Source organism: Acanthisitta chloris, unplaced genomic scaffold (genome assembly GCF_000695815.1).
Source record: "Acanthisitta chloris isolate BGI_N310 unplaced genomic scaffold, ASM69581v1 scaffold28070, whole genome shotgun sequence".
In the NCBI taxonomy this organism is placed as follows: Eukaryota; Metazoa; Chordata; class Aves; order Passeriformes; family Acanthisittidae; genus Acanthisitta; species Acanthisitta chloris.
This window is the reverse complement of record NW_008651515.1, coordinates 1-23,209: the sequence shown is the minus strand read 5'-3', so window position 1 is coordinate 23,209 and position 23,209 is coordinate 1. Positions and strand designations below refer to the sequence as shown.

The 23,209-nt window shown below is 41.4% G+C and overlaps 1 protein-coding gene across 1 annotated transcript; it reads right to left on the bottom strand.

Annotated features, from left to right (window-relative positions):
• Positions 1 to 3,229: 3,229 nt before the first annotated feature.
• On the bottom strand, positions 3,230 to 22,260 carry LOC103801283 (poly [ADP-ribose] polymerase 14-like; the record flags this gene model as incomplete). Its single annotated transcript, XM_009073694.1, has 16 exons — positions 3,230 to 3,516; positions 5,101 to 5,275; positions 6,581 to 6,726; positions 7,252 to 7,860; positions 7,947 to 8,153; positions 8,295 to 8,462; positions 10,020 to 10,082; positions 10,774 to 10,923; positions 11,878 to 11,941; positions 12,381 to 12,602; positions 12,825 to 13,061; positions 15,211 to 17,492; positions 18,950 to 19,186; positions 20,279 to 20,515; positions 21,997 to 22,030; positions 22,121 to 22,260. Coding segments are annotated over 16 exons (5,258 nt in total), but the record flags the coding sequence as incomplete, so codon positions are not given.
• Between the last annotated feature and the right edge of the window lie 949 nt (positions 22,261 to 23,209).

Sequence of the window (23,209 nt, the reverse complement as noted above, 5' to 3'; positions counted from 1 at the left end):
TGTTGCCATTTGCTTAGCATTAGTAGTAGTCATGCTAAGGCTTCCCTAGGCCTAAGTATAAACTTTCTATGAACCTAAGGTAAAAGTCTGTAATTGTGGTGTAAGCTGTTTTGCAAGGAAGATGTAGCCTCTTGCAGAGACAGGTTATCTATGGAAAGTACCTCCTTATCTAAAGAATGTACCTTGTTAGCAGAGCCCAAATGGTAAGGTGTATCTGGTAATTCTCAAGTATACTTGAAAGTGGTTAAACTGTCACAGGAAACTGTTTTGATGTGGTAATCAAGTAAGAAACATATATAAACCCTGTGAATTGTCTGTGACTTCGGGCTCTGACTTTGGACGCTAGTCCTCAGGCTCCGGGGCCCCAATAAAGCACCGCATAAAACAACTCCGGTTGTTTTGTGTTTTCTTCGGAACGGGCAACACCCTCATTGTAATATCGCTAATGCTCATTGAATTGAGGTGGTGGTCCTAGGGGGTCCCAGGGCTGTTTTTGTGGCCGCCCTAGCAGCTCAGGGTGTGAACTTTGGATGCTCTCCCGGTGCTTTTACTCCTTTTATGTTAGTGCTTTTGCCTGGTCCAGGTGTAACATCGATCACATCTTTGTTCTCCTATCCTCTTCTCCCATCCATCCACACTCTGGTTCCTGCCCAGTGAGCATGTCCTATACATCTGGTTTTAATTGTTATCCAAAACATACAATCCCCCATTTCTAACCCAGCGACTGTGTCCTATCTACTTTGCTTGAATTGTCTAAGAGCACAATTATCTAATACACTTCATTTTGATTATTGTCCAAGAGGACAGTACTCTATTTCTAGGTTAACCCTTTGGAATCAACAGGGAGAAAACCTCTGAGAGCATTGAGTCCAGCTGTTTCCCCTAGCAATGCCAAATCCCTCACTAGAGCATGTCCCCAAGAGCCACATCTACACCTTTTTTGAATGCTACCAGGGTTCAAAATTGCTTCGTGAGCACTTCCCTGGGCCTCTCACTCCAACACTTGACCACCCTTTCTATGATGGAATTTTTCCTAATATCCAATCTGAACCTCCCCTGGTGCAATTTGAGGGTATTTCCTCTTGTCCTATCGCTTGTAACTTGGAAGAAAAGACCAACCCCCACCTGGCTACAACCTCCTGGCAGGGAGTTGCAGGTAGCAATAAGGTCCCCCCTGAGCCTCCTTTTTTCCAGGCTCCCTTAGGTGCTCCTCCTATGACTTGTGCTCCAGATCCTTCCCTGGCTCCACTGCCCTTCTCTGGACTTACTTTAGCACCTCAGTGTCCTTACTGGGATGGGCCCCAAACTCAACCAGGGCTCAAGGTGCCTCCCCCATGCTGAGCCCGAGGGGACAATCACTGTCCCAGTCCTGCTGGCCACACTATTGCTGGTACAAGTCAGGATACCACTGCCCTTCTTGGCCACCTGGACACCCACTGACTTATATCCAACCATCAGCCAGCACCTCCAGGTCCCTTCCTGCCTGGGATTTCATTTTTCATACACAACATGGTCTTTTTTTCCAGCTTCACAGCACAAACTGTACATCAGAGCATCCTGAAGTTTCTGATACAGAAATAACTTGAGAAATTTCTACCACCACCACAGGGGATAAAAATCATTGGGGGTTTTGTAGTGCTTCCAAGGCATTCAGGGTAACTAGGGCCACATGAATGGAAAGCTCTGTGTCCTGGCTCACCTGGCAATGCAGTGACAGCAGTGGGAGAAGCCAGAGGACACCAGGTGCTTCTAGCTACACCGAACCACTCTGGCTGCTGCAGTGTTTCCACAGCACAGAACAGCACCCAAAAACAGCAGAGAAGGGAGAAAAACATCCTTACCTTTTCACAGGGAGCAAAATTTATCACAGCAATGTACTGGGTTAAATTCTGTTTTGCTTTAAATGGGAATTTATGCAGGGCACTCATCTGAAGTGCTGCACGGGCATGTGCTGTGAAGAGCAGAAATGCTTTATATTGCCACCTGCAGATACTGCAAGCAGGCAATGAGAACATCACGGTGGGGTTTTAAGACATCCTGGCACGTATTTGCAGCTCAGGTCTTTTTTGGACTAAGGCAGAATCATTTCATCTGGAGTTTGTATGCACAAATCTGTCACTCAGACAAGAAAAGAAAACAATTTTGTCTTCTAAGCCTTTATAGCACCACTGTAACATATTCAAATGAAAAGAAACATTCTGAAGCAACATTTGAAGTGTTCCTTTGTGTAGACAACTCAGTAACACAATGTAGCTGTGTGAAACCACTTTTATTAAAACCACTTGGGTTTTTTTGGCTTTTGATTGACAGTTGTAAGATTATCACTGTAATTAAATGTGCAGCTTGAAAAGATGTACAAATTCTAGTATTTATTTGCTTTAGAGGTCTTTAATAAATTTCAAATGTTTTAAGCATCATAACCCTGTAGCTGACTCTGCAAATTGGTGATTCTCCAGAAAGGTTGATGTTTCAGTGCTGACAGGAAGAAATTAAAAGTACCTCTTTACAGTCCTGAAAGTTGCAGAAGTAATGAATTGTATGTGGAAGCTGGATGGAAGACCATGGAGAATTACCCTAAGAAAGAGGTATGAATACAGCAATTTATGTCTAGGAAATAGCAAAGCATGCCACAACAGGGCAAGGAGGGTGAAACAATGAGTACAAAGTGCTTGTTCAATGTTGCAAATTTTTCTTGTTCTGGAGTTCTAGCAGCAACAAGGGTGAGTGGATTCCCAAGGATGACTGAAAACTCTGCTGGTGAGTGAGGTTATTATAAGCATAGAATTGTTCAGGCTAGAAAAGACCTTAAGGTCCCCTCAACACAGAGCACTTAAAATAAATCCTTGCAGGCCACTTGGTGCTTTTTGGTGAATACTGGAAATAGGAACATGCAGAGGTGGCCACAGATGACTTCTGGCCACAGGCAAGGCAGAGCAGCTCCCTCTCCTACCACTCCCCTCTGCCTTGCACAGGGTCAGAGCTGTCCTCACAGCTCTTGCCTACACCTCTGTATAACTGAATTTGAAATGTGAGTATTGAAATAACATGTTCAGAAATATTTGCTTATGTTGGTCATTGTGTTAATGATTTGAAGACATATTTAAACATGTGGATAGAACAATAACCACTTCGTTTAAGAAACCTAGATGTAACCAAGAATGAAGAATTGCCCTGTTGATTCCTACATGTAAAAGGCACTAAAATTTTCCAGAGTATTAATAACGTTCTGTTATTTGAAAGTAATAAGGTATTCTGGATATGCCTGAATGTCATTAAATATGACAAACGCTGCTGGATTAGACATCTTATCAACCACACTGTCATACAGGTCAGTAGGATCTGATGGGTTTTTTGGTGGTGGAGTGATTAATCCTTGGCTCCCAGCACAGTACTGCCCAGTGAGGACCCGAGCCAGGTACACGTATTTTTTGCCATTCGCATCTGGAACGGAGTAAGTGTTCTGAGCAGAATAACTTGCATCAACAGCAAAGTAGGTTCCATTTCCATAGGCTGCAGCTGTTTGGAAAGACAACATTTTCAAATATAGTTAGTGTTTCTATTCTCATAAGAATCTCTAAAGCTCCCTTTTTTTTTTTTTACTTTAAACTCTGCGAAAGTTATAAATTTGGTTAAACAGAAAACTCTAGTAATAATCTTTTGTATCAGAATCAAATATAGACCAACTATCCACACCCAGGTTTTGACTACCCTTTCCTATGGAGAAAGGAGCTCCTCCATCTGTTTAGACTTGTTTAGCTTACAATCCATCAGACTGAAATTTTCAGAGACTTTTCTCCTTAAAATGACTATATAATTGTAATTACAGTTTTCCAGTCACATTTTCCAGCTAGTTAGAGGAATCACATCTGTATATAAGACAGATTTTTCCTAACATTGGTAGAAAGCTGTTCAAGCCAGACAGGTCCTTCCTATCTGGCTGCTCTGACCTTTGGATAATTTTGCTTGGCTGCCCAGCCTGATGGAAGGGAAGTGTGCCTTTCCACTTCACAGCTGAGATGAAGAGCTGGATATCAATACTCACTGGCAGAAAGAGGACATGGGGATCTACAGCTCTTGCTTCCCAAGTAAATCCAACCTCCTGGCACTACCAAAGAGCAGGAAAGTGAAACTACATCTCCTCTGGTTGTGTGTTTTAAAAAGAAATGGTGTCTGCCATTCCTATCTGTGCACAACCTGATACATTTTTTCTATGCTGGGCTTCACTTATTCAAGAAAATCTCAGTGTAAGTACCTCCAGATGATCTGGACAGAGAAAGGTTTACTTTTGGATCCAGACCACAAATACCAACTAGATCTGAGTTAAGCTGTCCAGCTCTCTCAAGATCAAGTCAGCCCTAGGCATGTACAACTGCGTCTTAAGAAAGAAAACATTGAGAACAGAAATTAAGGACTTCTGAAGTAAGGGTACAGAGCCTCCAACTCAGTTCAAGTTGCACTTCTTTGGATCCTGCCCTTCATCTTTGAATGTTACCACATAATATACCTAACATGACTACTAGAGCAACTTGACAAAACAATCTTTGAACTAATGCAGAAAGTCTTGATGTTAAATATTTAATAGCTGTCTCTAACAACTATTAAAGAGAAAGAATTAAGTAATGAATCTCAACAGATTTCATGAGCATAAAAATAACTGGGGAGTTGGATCTTCTCATTGCTTGTGCTGTCCTGACCTTTGGAGGCAACATGAGAAATATCTGCACCTCTGCTTTGCCACCTGCCTTTGTTTAAGAGGAGAGGATACACCAGCATCTAGTAGCTGATATCTCAGCTGAGAATGTTGAACAGTGATCCTTGTTCCTCAGGCAGATCATACAAAACATTTCTCAAAAGCTGCCCAGGCTTGATTTCAGATTAGGTGAAGTTCTTGCTGATACCCTCTAGATGGTGGCATTTAGGAACAAGGGATTAACTAAACATGTTCATTCCTCTGTCCATATAGATTGCCCTCTGAAGTTATGTATTATTTTGCTCTCCAGCCTTATTCAGCCTTCACGTTGTGCTAGCAGCACTATAATGTTGACATTCTGTGGCACCCATACATGTCTAGGAAATGAGCTGATTTGGATACTGACTCACCATTCTTTCCAGCAAACCCACGATTGAATCCATTGTAGTTGATGGTGCTCAGTGAGGATACAGCAGTCCCATGAAACAGCAACTTCTCATTATCTTCGGTTTTGTTCTTTGTACAGAGAGATCTTTTTTTGATTTGGTATGTCTGCCAGAGGTAGGGATTTTGTACTCTTTCAATCTGCAAAATGACAAAATTATATTTACACCAGTAGGGACAAATATTTATCATAGCAGGAAAACACTAAACCAAAACAAAACTGAAAGAATGACAGCAGTTTTCACTGTAACCTGTTAGGATGTGGTTTGGGTAAGGGAACTGAATACGTAAACCTTGTGGAAAATCAGAAACCAAAGCAGCTCACAAAAGATTTTCAAGCTTAGCAATTTTGAGCATACACTTGTCTTGCATAGTACACAGGGACACAGCAATCATGGTAGCAGTGCATTGTCATTTCTAGAAACAGGCTGCTGTACCACTGCCAGAGGCAATGACACAAGATGCCTTCTGTGCATCCTAATCATCTTTATTGAAGATTTTCACACTGAAGGATAGACTATAGCAATAGCACTGCATTGCATAGAAGTTTCTCTTCTAGAGCTAAGCTTGGAAGTCAAAATTGCTTCCTTTAATGTGTAGCTTAGCAACCCATTAGAAGCTCCTATGTAAAAATAGGTGGTAGGATAGATGTTGCTGGCTCCCTGTGCCACCAATGTTAACATGGATCAAGGGGAAGCAGAGTCTCTGCATCAGAGAATAATCTTAAAGACATTGCAGCTTTCCATTTTTAATGGAAAAAGACACCCTGCCATTTTTTTCTGATTTTTGTCTATAGTACACTACTATTTTGTTCTATTTGTGTTTTCTTGACCATGTTCATTGAAGCTCATGATGGAAGAAAATTTTTCAAACACACTATTCTCTCTCTTATAAGATTTCATCGTATTGTCTCCTATTTATGTCTTCTCCTGATTCCATCTTCCCTCACAATTAAATCTCTGTGCACTGTGGTGCAGACTTCTTAATAAGCAGGATCAAATCTTGACACTTTGGTTAAAACCAATGGCCTAGCCTGAAAGGCTCTGGGAATGACAGGGAAGAAACTGTAAAATAGTCAAAAGCTTCATGGTCAGTTTGCAAGCAGTTTGTCTTTTTCATTGTGTTCTGAATACATTTGCTCATGTTTCCATTTCAAAATTGAACTTCCTAACTGGAAATACCACATTACCTAGTGAGTACCATGTCAGCTGAACACAGAGTCAGCCTGAAGACTGATGGTCACTTTTTTGCACTATTAGACGCCAGAAATGACAGAGCAACTCTTAGGAAATTTGCTTTGTTTTATATTCACCCTGTACAGTGCTGAGGAGACTGATGTATGAAAGTTGTATTAGGTTGCAAACACCTTATCAACAAATATTTAGAAATTATATTAATGTTTCTAGCCCAAGCATTGACATTTTTTGCCCTCCCATAGGATTTCACCTTCTCAATGGTAAAGTTGGGACAGGTTTTCCCAAATTTGTTCTGAACTACTTTATATTCCTGATGTGATGGCTTGAGATCCACCAGTTTGACCCGTTGCTTTTGCATGTCTTCCCAGTTCTTAGGGAGCTCTATTGACTGCAGATCTGCAAAACAAAGATTGTACTATTATGACAGCTCAGCTTCACAGGCATATCTTACAAACCAAATGCACAGAGCAGGCTAAGAGGACAGCACCTTTTGCAGTGCTTTATTCTACAAGTACTCTCTCTCTTCCAGACATCACTGGCTCTGTAATGCACTGTGAAGACTCTACATTTTCTCCAGCCTAATTATCCTCATACCAATATCTAACTAAAACAAGCTTGAAAACCACAGAAGAATTTTATATATTCTTCATACACCACTGCCATTGTCAAACTTCAGCATGAAGTCTATGCTCACCCGTCACAAATGCATGGACAATGTTGGTGTTTAAAATAGATGTTCTGATTTCAGTCATACTTGCCACTAATTAGGGTACTCAAAACTGCTATGATATGTCCAAGAAAAAAGAAAAAGGTAAAAAAGCTCTGGAATACCTTATTTCTTTGGGATACCTGAGTTTGTATTCATCAGACTTCAATAATCACTATTAAAGGGTTTTTTTAATTAACTAAAGTGTAATTTACCTTCATCCTTTGGCATACGTTGAATGCTTATAGTTTTTCCTTGCCCATCAGTAGCCTGTAGAGAATTCAGATCCACCTTGTAGTTCTTCTTGTTAATTTTGACAGTAAGAGATGATTTTTTAGCTATTTTGGCATCCTCCAGCTGCATATTTGTCAGTTTATCAAAAGCAACAAAGCTATCACTGCTTCCTGCATACCTCCATTCCACCAGGTTATAAAAAAGTTCTGCCTTGGATCGTTCTTCTTCAATATTCTTAAGTTTTTGGATCATGTTTTGAACTTTTACAGAAACAAAACAGACATCCCTGCTGATACCAGAAATTTTAATTTGAGGGGGAGAAATCCTGTTTTCAATCTGAATGGTGACATGCTTTCTTCTCTGGAGATCATCCAAAGTGTGAATTTGCCTCTCATCAAAACGTTCAATTAGCTCGTCTGAAATAATGTTTTCAAACTGTTCCTTTAAAATTAAATCCTCTATCCAGGACTCAGCTGCATTCACGTTTTCTTGGCTTTCTCCACAAATTTCAAACGTGACTAAATCAACTTTCTTCTCCAAATTCACAGGCTTTGTCTTCTCAGTGGATGGCCTTTTTGCCCAAAACAAGGCTGTGAATAAACACATTAACTATTAATTGTAAATAAGAGACCTTTAGCTCTGTGTGCCCACACTCATGGAAAACCCACCCACTTACATTTGAACCTAGATATCCATGATTCCACTGTGGATGACTCTGAATCTTCTCTTTTCTTCATGCTTTCATAAAAGTCCTTGAGCATATTTGTCTGGAAGATGATGATTTTAATTTTTTGTAAATGCTGTACTGATTTCTGGCTTGCAAATTCCACTATAGCATCCAACATTTCATCAGCTACCTTTGCTGGACTCTGTCTTGCTCGACCTAAACAAAAATAAACGACACGTATCAGTGAACCATTTCTTGTACAAGTCTGTTGTTCCCCATATCAGAGGTACTAAGTTTGTCCCAGTTTCTGAATGATCCCCATCACAGCCCTCTTTGCTTTCCTGAGAAAACACAAACCTGTTCCAATAGCTGGGAAGGCAACAGATTTGTACATCTTCTTCTCACACTCATTAAGCACGCTGGAGACCTGACTCTTCACTTCGTTATTGGTAATCAAGTGGATGATTTTACTGCACAACAGATTTCCACCTTGTGTAGTAACAAAGCCACTTTGACGCTTCCCAGCTGGAAGGGAAAAGATAAAGAAGGAGACATAACATTTTCAAAGTGCCTATCTCTTCTGATAAGACAATGGTTATATTGATGCTAGAATTAGAAGAAGTGGAAAGAAATCCACTGTGAGCTATATTGTCCTGGGTTTAGTTGATTCTGGTTTTCTCTGTAAATATTCTGCAGAGTAAATATGTGTTTTCTAATTTCCTGAGATCTCTGCAACAAAGTAGTTTCCTATTAGGTAGAATTTAAGAACTTATGATGGCTTTTAAATGCAGCTCCCTTTTATTTAAAAGCATGCCAAGAGAATGTGCGCAATCCATTTATATGAGAAATCCTTTCTTATGCCACTTATTCCTTGAAAGCTCAAACTCTTAATCTGCAAAAGAACTGAATTGTTAAAATAATATCATTATGACCAGCTGATCTGAGAACTTCAGTATGAAATCTTTCAAAAGATTTATGATTTATGATTTTTCAGAGCACTCATTATGTTTGATTACAAACACCTAAAAGTGAAGTCATATTGTGAGGATGAATGGACTGATGAACAGAGAGTTCCATTCCACCTCACAGATCACAAAGGTAATGACTGATTGTAAGATTCTCTGCGTTCACCGAGATCAGGCTGATAAATACAGAGAGCCAACAGAGCCAAAGGCTGGGAAAATACCCAGGAAACTCTGTCTTGAAAGTTAACTTCCAGACTCAGAGCAGAAACATTTTGTATATGTCATTAGAACGTGCCTTTCTGTGCCTGTAGAGGCCAACCACAGCAAGGTGGAATTTTACTGCTCTACTGGCAGAATGCAAACTACAGAGCAACTTACGAGCAGGGTTCTCCTGGTTTCAGCTGGGATACAGTTTATTTCCTGCTTAGTAGCTGGTCCAGGGCTCTGTTTTGGATTCAGTATGAGAATAATGTGCATAACACACTGATGTGCAGAGCAACGAGGCTGGTGAAGGGACTTGAGCACAAGTGCCATGGGGAGAGGCTGAGGGAGCTGGGGGTGTTCAGCCTGGAGAAGAGGAGGCTCAGGGGAGACCTTATCACCCTCTACAACTCCCTGACAGGAGGTTGGAGTCAGGTGGGGCTTGGTCTCTTCCTCCAGGCAACCAGCAGCAGGACAAGAAGGCACAGACTCAAGGTCTGCCAGGGGAGGGTTAGGTTGGATATGAGGATGCAGAGAGAGTGATCAGGCATTGGAATGTGCTGCCCAGGGAGGTGGTGGATTCACTGTCCCTGGAGGATTTTAAGATGAGACTGGATGTGGTACATAATGCCATGGTCTAGTAACCACAGTATGGTTGGACTTAATGATCTTGGAGGTCTTTTCCAACCTGGTTGATTCTATGTTTTAGTTGTTGCTAAACAACTGTAAAAAAAATAATTCGCAAAATAGGTGTCAAAACAAGAGCAGGACTTTTCAAAATTCCTAAAAGTGAAAGGTTTTTTTTTTCAGGTGAAATAATCATGCCATAAGAGTAGAGAACTATAAAACAACTTATAGTTTTCAAAGAGAACAACAACAAAAAATTAATCAAACAAAATAGCATGCTTTAACATACCATATTGAGCACATTCTGCTACTACCTGGGAACCAGCAGCATCCATAATTGCTTTGAAGACTCCTTAAATCAAACAAGAAAAGCATATATATTTATTAAGCCAACTAAACTATCTCTACTCAAAACTCTACCCAAGTTCTATACTCTACAAATACCCTAAATTCTTGTATGGCAACTTGTATTCCACAAAGTGCAAAACCCTGGAGTTCCCCTAAGCACCCTCCGTGACACACTGCACTGGCTGCAGACAGAACACTGCCTTCACTGTTGATTAGAAATCATCAAGAACAACTCATATTTCATCATTTTACCAGCCAAACCTGTATGCCCCTCACCAAACTCTCCAATTGCTTTGAATTATATAATTTGGTATCTTTCATGCTTGTAATTCACAATGTCAGAACCTTCTGCTTCTTACAGGTCAACCTACTTAACCAGGACTTCACCTTATACTGAAATATTTTAGGACATGAGCAGTTTTACAGAATTATACTTGATCTAAAAAATCCCTTTTATTTAAGAATTTTTGTTTTTAAGCAAGAAAAATCTGGTCAGATGCCTTCTGTTTGGAAACTAAATGGAATATTCAGGGCACGTAAAAAACCTGTTTAAAATCTATCCAGACTAATCACAACTCCCTCTCTCATCTGAAAAATGCTTCACAAAGTTTCCCTTATTGACAATTCTTCGCCCTACTGCCTTCTAAAAAGTAGCCCAAAGTTATTGCTAAAGAGCTACATATTCAGTAAAATACCTGCTGTAGAGTCAAATGATGGATCTGATATGTTTACAATAACCTCTGTATCTTCCTTGGTGATATCTCCACTAATTACTTGGAGTGTGACGGAACCAATCTTCATTTCATGAACTCCCAATACTTCAGTAGAAACAGGCGTAATGAAACCTGCAAAAGAAAGTTAAATACCTTAAATAATTTCTCCTCTAGTGTGGGATATTATTCTCTTCCACTGATGGAAACTTCTACTTAACCTTGTAAGGACTATACTCTTTATCAGTTTGATGTATGTAGAGTGTCTCTGCTTTTCTCTTTGCTCCATTTCTGAAAGCTGGAAGGCACAGTATTCTTCCTGTTTAAATGCTGTGAAAGTGAAATCATTTCTATTCCTGTAAATTCATGCAATACGAATTCAGAAAGTGGCCTCAGGTTTCATCTGATCTGACCAGCTCTGTAATGGAGTTTCCCAAATTAACTCCTACAAGAAAGGGAGTATCCAGCTTAAGAGTTGCTAGTAATGGAGATCCCATCACATCACTTTTGTCAGTTATTTCATTTTTACCTTCACAGATCTAAAACTGTTCCTTACTTCTAGTCTAAACCTATCTAATTCATATTTTATCTGCACATTCTCAGCTTCATCTCTCTGATATTCACCAGTTGAGAAGAAAGAGCTATACATCCTTATGATTGAGCCTCTGCCCTTGATGCCATTCACTCATGTTTTTGCTGTTGTGTCACACCACTATCAGCTAATAAATGGAAAGGAAATGATCCATTCTGGGTATCTATATATAGGAGATTAAAGGCACAGAAATATATGTTATTTATGGTTTGTTGACAAAGTGAACCAAGTTCTTATACCCTTTAAGCAGGACAAACCCATGGGTCTCCTATCCTCTTCCATATAAGACTGGCCTCACTAAATGCTGAGCATGCACTCAAGAAAAGAAATTCCTATGCAATACTTTTACTAATGGAGTTTAAGAATGCAAGTCTATCAGGAGGGAAAAAATGCCCTGTGTCCTGATGATATTTCTTCTGTTTCCCGATACATATAAAACCCCTTAATAGTATTTATATTCTCCCCTGTGTCCCACCTCCTGCCCCTACACAACTTACTTGGCTGTGGTGCTGCAGCATTGGGACTTTCAGCTACCCTAATTTTCAATTCAGTGGTAAAAGCCTAAGAAGAGAAAAAAGATAGTCCTTCAAAGTTTATACACCTAATATTTCTATAATTAACATAAGCAATCATGTAGCTCTTGCTGAGCCACCTGATGCATTTTACAGTCATATATAGATGTCATTAATAACAGCTGGAGACCCTGTGTGGACAGTGTGATAAGAGGGAGTCTCTGCATTGCCAAAACTCCTCTGTCAAAAGATGAGGGAGCATCTACAGGCATTGACAGTGCCAGCAGCAAGGCCAATTTTGTCTGCAGCTTGAGCATACTGAGAGTTTATATTTCAGAGGCACTGGAGAGACATCCCACTGTCACTGGCCCACGGTAGTAAGAAAGTGCTAAGTTATTCTCTTAAGAAAGCAACGTAACTAAAATAGATTATTAAGGCATAAGTAGAACAGTAGGTAACACAGGCAGCTTTGTCCTGAGAAGAACTACCTGAATATTATCAATATCTTTTGGATTCAAGAGAAAATTAACTTCCTGAAGATTCTTCCGAGTGTGACTACTGCTGAACTTGAATACAGCATCAAACATTAACTTAGAAACAATGACTTTAGGAAATCCAAATCCTCCAGTTCCAATAGCTGGGAAACTGATTGATTTCAGTCCAAGTTCTTCCGTTTTCCTCAAGCAGAAATTGATCACATCTTCCAGGATCTGTAAAACACAGCAAAGATACTTTTTTTTAAACAGGCATTTATTATTAGTTCCACAGAGACTAACTGGTATGAGAAAAGCTCTTGGTGCATCAAAGCATCTTTAAAGTCATTCTAATAGAAGCAAATGGAGTTATCTAACCTAACTATTTTAAAACCTGAAATTTCAGGATAGATCCCAAGAAAATCTATTTTCAAATTTTTTTTAATAATTAAGATGTACCTTCTGTGTCTGTCCTTTTCCTCCATTCCACACAGGCAGTATGGCATGAAACACAGACTTGCAGGCCAGAGCACATCCACTGGTGCAGACCACACTCCCTTGGCCAGCAGACTGGCTTTGCTTTTCGTTCTCAAACTCTGTTTGGAGCCCTGGTCCAGCTGTTTCCAGCAAGGCTTTGCAAAGAGGCCCCACACCAAACTTCAGATCTGTGCCAACACTGTTGACAATAACATCCGTCTGCAACAAGAGGACAGCAAAAATATCTATAGCCAGACTTCAAGTAAAAACATGCATTGAGGCTAGTAGCACTACCAAAGCAACACACAGCATAAGAAATAAGATGCCAGTGGAGAAATAACCTGGTTTTCAGCACAGCTTCTGAATACTAAGTATTCCTGGACTTGTAGGAAACGTGGTAGACAGCATCAGACTCACTGTAAACACCAACACCACAGGTACCTATGTGTGAGCAGGTCATCCATCCATCCATCCATCCATCCATCCATGCATCCATCCACTCATAGCTGCTGACCCTCATTGGAGGTGAGGCTGTGACTCACTTTGTCCCAAGCAGATGCCAATGTTTGGGTAAGTGAAATAAACCCAACTTCTGCTATCTGTCTCATGCTCTCTCCCCAGACTTTCCTACATTTCCTTGTGAAGAACGACTGCAGTATTGTTCCTTCTTCTCTAGCATCATCACAGGATGCAAAATATATGTATTGTGTAAGACAATCATCATGTAGGAAGTTTATTATCTCTTTCCTCCATTTCACTGGTGTGGGATTGTCTACACCTCATCAGAAAAGCAGCACCTCATGCACCAAAATGGGGTGAAGGGAGGTGGCTGTGCTGTCATGAAGTAGAAGAGGCAAAGTCCTCAAGTTTGGTGATTTCTTTGGGTTTTTTCCACTGGATGTGATTTACTCACAAAGTGTTTTAGATGTGTATCATATTGAGGTTTTTTTACATCTAGTATTGCTTTCTTGGAATCAGCTTTTACAGGCACCAAAATGACAATTGAAACAGGAGGACAATAATAATTTAGGAGGATTTTAAACTCCCAAAGTACAAAAATCAGCAGGTGTTGAAAAAGTGATTTATCCAGACACACCTTATACCTCTGAAGAAAAAAAAATAAGGGAAAAACTACATGGAAGGTGTAAATTGAGTCTTGATGGTCTAGATGAGCAGTAGTTAAACTCTGTTAGCAAAAAGAATGGAAAAAAGAAAATGGGAGAAAAATAAGCAGCATCACAGACTTTTCTATGGGGTCTCTGTCCTGGGTTGCAGTGTATGGGGTATCCACGGTATGTATTCTATTATCATCTCCACAAGCTGTTAAAGCAGGTGGGGCAGTGATCGTTATCACCTTGCCCCTCCCTCAGGGCAATCCTGATGGCTCCCTCAGGGGCTGTCTATGATTAAGGGGCTGTCAAGGACCCATGCAGGACACATCCTCCCAGTGATCCTTATCGCCTTGTCCCATGGCGAGGTGACTCACCCCAGGGGTGGGGAGCCAAACATGCTCACAGGGATGTAAACTGGGGCTTGGACCAGCACAGGGAGCCCTTTGCCTGCTGGATTCCCAGAGGACAAGAGCTGCTGCTGGACCTTCAGGAGAGAACCGGATCTGCGGGATCACTGCTCCAACAAACCCATCGCTCCAGGAGGATGCAGCCACCATTTAATCGGACTGCTACTACACCCTGACTGACAGGGTGTCAGGTTACTTTCTGACTCTGTCAGGTTATTTTCTGACTCTGTCAGGTTACTTTTTTTTTTTGTACTGTTGCATTTGTGTTGTTTTGTTGTGTTGTTCATATTAAATTGTACTTCTGACTCAGAGTCTCTCACCGGTTTGCTTTTCAAACCAGCACAATCTCTTTTCTAGAGCTCAGTAAGTTCTTCACAGACTGTTGCTTTAACCCATTCAAAGAAAAGGGCACTGAAAAAGCCCAGCTACACCCTCTCTGTTAGCATAACCACAACAACAGCCCCGACAGGAATCAATTTCCCTTAATATCCACCCTAGATGCAGAGCATATAAATACTTTTAGGAAGTATGGTAATCTTTCCCCTTTAGGAAAAAAAGAAAACTGTTTTACATGTTTGCCTTAGATCTGGAAAACAAATAAAACATAGCTGGGAATGAAACATCCTGAAATTCATAGCTACCCTCTAGAAGTGGCTGCAGAGTGAGAGATCCCAGCCTGAAATCAGTTTTGCAAACTTGCATCCTTGTTTAGCTCACACACAGCTATTGTTTCCTTAGGCCGCAAGTGCCTTGTAAAACAGTATAATCTAACGCCCTTCCACTTTGTACTTAAACTTACAGAAGATCTACACATCAAGCTAGAGAAGAGGCAGAAAATTAAAGACCTACCGTGGCTTCCTGAATGTTTTTCTCCTCTACCCGGATGCAAAGTCCTTCATTCGTTGTAACCGTTTTCAGATCATCTTTTCTCTTCCCCTGCCTTTTTTTCAGCTTGCAGCTTTCCAAGTGTGATGTCAGCAGTTTTGGGGCTGATGATTTAGCTGAAAACACGTTTTTTACTGTCTCGGTCAGAACCTCAACAGTTTTCTCTACATCATTGACAAGATGAACCTCCTTCAAGCTGCTCTCCCCCATGGATTCTTCCAAGGCCTCCTTGATGGAGGCTACAATCGAATATGTACACAGTTCCAGTGGGAAGCCAAAAAGCCCTGCACTTACAGCAGGCAGAGCTATGGAACGATGATTGTATGTTTCAGCTAGTTGTAGACTATTCTTCACTGCCTTCCTCAATGACTCCACGCATAGTTCTGCTTCCTCCTTGCTCCACCTGGGCCCAACAGCATGAATGATGTTCTTGCAGGGGAGTTTCCCAGCGCCTGTGATAACTGCAGAGCCAGGCTGCAAATTCCCCTTCTTCCTCACCAGCTCATTGCACTCCTCTTGCAGCTCTGGACCAGCAGCATTTAGCAGTGCTGCAGCAAGGCCACCGATGTGACTTAAGGTTTCATTAGATGCATTCACCACAACATCAACAGGGTAATTAGACAAGTCACCTTTATACACTGCTACTACAATTCCACATGGCAGGATTTCTTCATAGTAGAGCTTTCTATTCCTTTTATCATCAGCTTTTTCATCCTTTTGTTTTTGTTGTTGTTCTTCTTCTTCTTTTATCCTAATCAAACAGCCAAATTTCTGCTTTGCCTCAAAAACACATGACTCTTTCCTATCAATGAAGAACTGTTTGGCTCCTGGTTTATCAATTGACGCATTTTTTGAGTAAAGGGATGAGACAATTTTTTCAAATGTGGTGACTGCTCCTGGCATTTCTGCTCTTGATCCCTTCAGGGAAATACACGGTGTCTTGGTGTCAAAACATACTGTCACACCTTTCTTCCTCAATTCTTGATAAATACCAGATTTCTCCTTCTCTACAAACTGCACTACCACCACAGAATTCGCTGGGATTACTTTTTCCATGACCGTGTTTCTATCTATGAAATCATTAAGTTTCTGATAAACGTCTGTTACACCCTTAGAAAAGCCTGCAATAATCACTTTATTTTCTTTTCCAACAGACTGTTCAGTAATTACAGTTTCCTGGGTAGAATTGTATCTCTTTATCAAGGAGGCAAGAAGATTCTTCCACTGAGACTTTTTAAGGACCTCACCATCCTCCACATTGATACACTTGTAGTCTAAGCCTGTTCTTATTTGCTTTTCTGCTTCGAAAAGATCTTTGGGGGCATCTCCATACAGCAACACAGTATCATCCTCAAGTTCATAAAAGGCATTACATTTTTTCTTAATGAATAATGTCTCTGACATTGTTTTATTATCTACACTCTGTAGATACTGGAAAACATGGGGATCAATGGTAACTGATGTAGATGGTATATTCCACGCCTTTTCCAGTAAGTCAGCTTTGATTTTATATACTTCTGCAGGTAATCCACACAACTGAACTGCCTTTTTTTGGGCATCATAAAAGATCTTTAAGCATGGATATTCCTTGTGAATATTCTCTTCTAACCCAGCATTGTGCAGCACAGTATACTTCGCCGGGATCACTGACACAGCAATTTCTATGCTTTGTTTCTCCCTTTCACTTTGCTTCATGGCTTTTTCCATGCTTTCCCTCACTTCTCTCTCTGCACTGTCCACTGCTGCTCTACTGCCTGCAATCACCACCATGTCCTCAGAAATATCAGTTATGATCAAAGCAGCATCTTTCAATAATCTGCTTTTCACATCTTCCCAATCTGCTGAGTTTACTTTGCATTTTATAGCTATGTAACGTGCCATGATACGAGAGAACTCAGCAGAAACATCTTGCTTCCATGTCTTGATCACCTTAATCACTGGGTGTTTCTGCTCGGAGAGAGATGACGATGGGCACAACATAACTTCTGGGTTTCCACAGTCTGTCTGGGGCCATTTTAGCTCACAATGGCAAACTGCCATTTCCTGGTCTATGCCTTGGATCAGCTTTGCATCCCTTTGTAAAAACTCCCAGACATACAGGTCTAGTGGCACCCCAATGGGGTCTGGCATCTTGATACTTGGTCTTTCTTCTCCATAGAGAGCTGTTCCCAGGGAGTGGTAATATGGATACACAGAGATCAGCTTCTGTTCCAGTAAATGCTGCTTTGCCAAGACCGTGTTTAGATCTAAAAGGTAGTGCAAATATATACAAACACACTTTTATCACTAACTCCAAATCAAGCAAATGTCTCTGTTCTTTGAAATATTACATCAATTTTGGGTTTTTTTCTATTTCAAAGAGCTATTTTGATGACTTCCTGATTTGCAAACTACTCTGTAGGGTACAAGTATGCAGGCTCCAACTAGTCTGGTAAAGATGTCTACATTTACATGTAAAGCTATACCTTGCTCTTGTTTTCTAAGGAAACCAACCCAGAGCAGGGCCATATCAACATACTCCTTACTCTCAACTTAAAATAAATCTCTTTATACCAGTGAATTTTTACTTTTTTTTTTTTTTGCTATTTCAGTTGGAATGGACTAAGCAAAGGAATTATAATAATGGCGGGGACTTAAGACAACATTACAATGATCCAAATTACATGTACTTAATGTACAAAATACTTGTCCTGGGTTGCAGTGTGGGGGTAGCCAGTGGTATGTACTTTATTGTCTCTCCACAAGCTGTTAAAGCAGGTGGGGCAGTGATCGTTACCTCTTTGTCCCTGCTGGCTCCCTCAGGGGCTGTCTCTGTTCAGTGGGCTGTCTGGGACTCAGGCATGCATAGTTACATCTTCCCATTGTGAGATGCTTCACCCCAGGGGGGAGCCAAGCATTCCTACATGGGGGTGGGGAGCCAAGCATTCCCACAGGGATATAAGCTGGGGTTTGGACCAGCACAGATTCCCTTCCCCTGCTGGATTTCCAGAGGAAAAAGCTGCCACTGGACCTTTGGGAGAGGACCAGATCTGCGAGATCACTGCTCCAACAGACCCATCATTACTCCAGGGGGACTGCAGCCACCATTTAATCGGACTACTACCACCAACACCCTGACTGACAGGGTGTCAGGTTACTTTCTGACTGTCAGTGGTTCCTTTTTGTACTGTTGCATTTGTTGTTTTGGTTTGTTCCTATTAAATTGTATTTCTGACTTGGAGTCTCTCACTGGTTTGCTTTCAAACCAGCACAACATTCTTAAGAAAATTCTGAGAGTCAGAAGAAAAACAATCACCTGGCAGATAATTCTCTTAACACAGATACATTTACCAGAAGTTGTGCTGGCACAAAAACAGGACAGTGATTCAACACAAGGAATAGCAACAAAATAGTTCTTTAGATCTGTTGTTCCCTGCTAATGAAGATATTTGGCTTTAATTTATTTCTCAAAGTTAACTGTGAAAGCTGAAGTCACTGACAGATCCTGCTCCCACTACCTGTAAGTACAAAAACCCAACAAAAGAGGATCTGAAACCCTAGACATGCAGCAGTATTTCTAAATCCAAAGCACTTCCCAGGAACAGGACAGTGCACACTGCCTTTAGCACGGCAGGCCAGGCCTCTCCTAATAGCCAAATTTGCAGCAATTTTCTTTCAGGTCCTCTGTCCGAGAGCACCTTGGCCAGGAGAAGGACAGTGTTACCTTTGCGATCACAGAAAGTAATGATGGCTGAGTTCTCCTCGGGGAAGTGCAGGACATCGGACACGGGGCCCCCTCCGTTCCGCACGCTCTCAAAGTAAACTGTGAGGTAGTCTGTGGAAACACTGTCTGGCAGCTTTTCAGCCTTGATAGTCTGGGTCAATTCAAGAAGACTGACAGTCATCCTGAATTCTTTAACTCTCCTGTGTTGTGAACATTTTTGGACAAATTCTTCAGTATCTGTAAATAGAAGAGCAGTGTGAACTGACCCTCTTTGCCTGAGTCATCATCAGCCCTGGCTGTCACTTCTGGCAGAGACAAACTGAGTCTCCTTCTCCCTGTATTTGGAACAAAACCGCCTTTGGTGCCAAATAACTGTGTTGTAATAAAAAAGGGGAAAAGCATATAACCATGTTACTCTCTACTGTTCACTACCACTATGTTCCCACCTCTTTAGTATACTATCTTCTCAAACGGAGACTTTATAAAGCCCAGTAATTCGCAGAAATGCCCACACTCAGTGCACTTCTAATTCACAGTCACGGAATAATCAGAGTTGGAAGGGACCCACAAGGATCATCGAGTCCAACTCCTGACCCTGCACAGGACATGCCCAAGGATCACACCATGTGCCTGAAAGCGTTGTCTAAATGCCTCTAGAACTCTGTCAGGATTGGTGCTGTCACAGCCTCCCTGGGAAGCTGTTCCAGTGCCCAAACACCCTCTGAGTGAAGGACCTTTCCTAATATCTAATTTAAACTTCCCCTGACACAACTTCAGGCCATTCCCTCAGGTCCTGTCACTGGTTGATAGAGAGGTCAGTGCAGCCCCTGCACTTCCTTTCATGAGGAAGGTGTGTATAGCAATGAGGTCTCCCTTCAGTCTCCTCCAGGCTGAACAGACCAAGCGACCTCAGACACTACTCATATGCATCTGTTAGGGTTTTTTAGGAGCTCCCCTTTTGTTTTAAGGAATTTTCCCCCATACATGTTATCAGAAGACGTTGATGGTCGGATACTTAAGAGAGACAAAAGACCTCAGCCACTGGGGCGGGACACCTTTTTCTTTTACAAAAGACCTCCCAAAACAGGATAGAAACAACAAAACATTCTCATCCAAATTCAATTAATGCAGATGCCACGATTTTCTTTTTTCACTGTAGCATTTGGATCATGGGCACTTTTGTGGAGCTGGATATAAGACACCTTTCTTGAAAGACTGAAACCCAGGTACTTTTTTAAAACAGTCTGGATCTCTAACAGGAGAGGAATCAGGCTCTGACAGCTGTTACTCACACACATCATGGAAAAGGATGGTGTCATCTTAGCTTACCAATACTTTTTATAAAGGTAACTACAGCAACGTTTATTTCAGGTATCACTTCCACAGTGAAGTCGTCATCTACAGCTAGGCCACTGATGTTCTCCAACAGCATACGTAAACAGTTCAAACTGCATCTTTGTATGTTTTCAAACACCACTGAAGGTGAGGCCTCTGCAGAGCCAGCCTTCTCCTGGAGTTCACTGTTTGGAATAAAGGTCTTTGCTTTCTCCAAGGTTTTTGCATCACCTGCAGCAGAAAGAGAAATAAACCACCTAACATGTTGGTACACATTTCCTGGAATAAACAGATTTTTCTTACCCTTTCTCTCCTTTCCTTCCCCAAGGAAAGAGATTACTAACCAAACAAATATTGAAGGGTACCCTTGGACTTTTTGGGATCCAAAATAGCCCAGACAGAAGATTCTGCAGGGCTGCAGGCAGCTTCTTTGGTGGCACAAAATTAGGCATGAGTAAACAAGTCCAAGATCACTGGTATGTCTCTGGGTCAGAGACTAAAATAAAGTAAAATAAAATAAAACCCATAGAGATAATTGGCGACGGATGCTCACGTGTCAGCAAGGCTCAGGTGTCAGCCTCTGCATCTGTTTCTTGGCCAGGTGCAGATATAACAAGCCTGAACATAGCTCAGGACACCCACAGGCTCCTCAGGCCACCAGTAGCTCTGTGTGACTCAGAGTAAAGGCTCCTGATGACCACTGTGCCCTGCCATCAGTGCAGAATGACAGTGCTGAAGGGCCCACAGGCACAGAAGCCTGGCAGAGATGCAACAAAATTTTGCAAATAGAAAATATAAGAGGCATCCACTGAGTACCCCTGAAGTCCTGTGTTTGCCAGAGGAAAGCACATCACCAGCTTTGCAGACAGATGAGGGTGGAGGTGTGAGAGAACCTCCAAACAGGAATGACATGCTCTTCTACAAGACTACAAGCATCTGCTCCACTGTGTCCAATGAAGAAAACACAAAACATTCAAACCCAAAATCTACGCTGACCCAACAAAGCAACTGAGAGCAGTATCTGAAGATTTTCAGGGTACTACTCCACTAAAAAATAATAGATGGCAACTTGGAGAACCTAATTTTGAAAGAAGGAAAACCACCCAAAATGGCACTGAATAATACATATGTAAAGGAAAAAATAAAGGGGTAATTACTAAAGAACTTCCTGATTAACTGATCTGTCTTGGGCCTGAGTATTTCCTCTCCATGAATGCAGGTCTATTTGGGTGTGCAGTCCTGTTTTCTAGATTGCTTTCTGAATCATTCTGCTTAGCAGAATCTTACTGAAAGAATCCAACCAAAGTCACTGAGGTAATGAGGAGATGCACCACTTGCCTTCACAGACTCTTCCAACTGTAGGGAGCACAATGACACAAGGCCTGAGCTTAAGACCTTCAATTTACTGTGTTATTAGAGCTGCGATGATAAGGGAACTAAACCCCCCTCTGGAGATGCTCCTCCACTTAAAAAGGCTATTTTAGAAGCTAAAACCAGGCCTATGGTCTAACTCTGGCAAGGTGAATGCCATTCATGGTGATCAAGCCTGCAGCATCCCTGGCCACATTTCTTTCCCTGTATCACCTGAGTCATGCTGCCAAACTCAGAAACTTTCAGCAAAACTCCCCACAGAACTGCAGCCATCTGTGGAGAAAAGCACAGACTTTTTTTTCTATGAAGAATCAGCACACACAGCAATGATAACATTTTACCTTTTGTTTGAATTTTGCTGGTGGCATCCAGAGCCTAAAATAAAGTGAAAGCAAAATATCAGTGACTGATTTGACACTCTTACCACTATTTCAAAACTCGGGTTAGCTTACAGTTTTTATTCACCTTTGTGGGAACTAATTTTTCTTCAAATGTCTCCTCTTCAGCAGCTGGCGCTGTTTCAGGCTCTGTGACAATCAACTTCAGTTTTCCTTTTTCTCCCAAATGCAACTCATGAGACTGTCTCTCAAGAACTCGTTGCTTCACTAAATAAAACAAACAAACAAACAAAACAGTACAAATCTGAATAGAAATGCAGCTTTCAATTACATAGCAGTTTTCCGCCCTTACTTTAGGACTTTGTTATTCAGGAATGATATTCCCCAGTTTCCTGTACCCTTCTCCATCCCCCCGGGCATGGCCAGAGGTGGCGTTGAAGAACTATAGCCACGTCCCTCCTGGTGGCTGCAAAAGTTAACCCTGTCCTGGCCAGACCCAGGACAGACACATACACAGTCCCACAAAACGAAAGAGCTTTAAACTCATAACACCAACACAGTATGCACAAGGCTTTCTGCCTGAAACGAAAGCAGAACACCAGAGGATATTATTTCTGCAAAAATCCACCGGAGGTGCAAAGCTCAGCTCTATCACATGTTTCAGGGTAGTTCCCAGCGAGCACTGCCCCCGTGCCCTGCATATCCTCCCTCTTCCAGCCAGTGCCAAAACAGGCTAAGAGCTGTATATGCTCACCTTATCAGCTGGACAAGTCAGCAACACGGAAGCATAAGGGGAAAAAAAAACCAAACCATAACCCAACTGCAGCTAAATCCTTTCCCCCTTGCTCCAAATTTATCGAAATATGTGCATGTTATTATGCCATTTTATATACATATATATATATATCTGTAATGACAACTTACTAAGCTAGAGTAACATACGCTTTATCATTATTATTATTATTAGAATACTACTGTGCAATAAGATTAATATATATGACTACACGCCTGGTAGGATATATTTATTACGTTATACCCTAGAGTCAGGCGAAACACAATCCAGCAGCTACTACTAAGCATCAAACCTAGGCACAGATATAAGCAAACACTACCCTATATCGCGTATTAGGGGATGTGTACAACATACCACGTACTATAGACCTGTACATCACATCCTAGGCGGGATACAGGACATACACCTAGGTTTGTGGTCCCC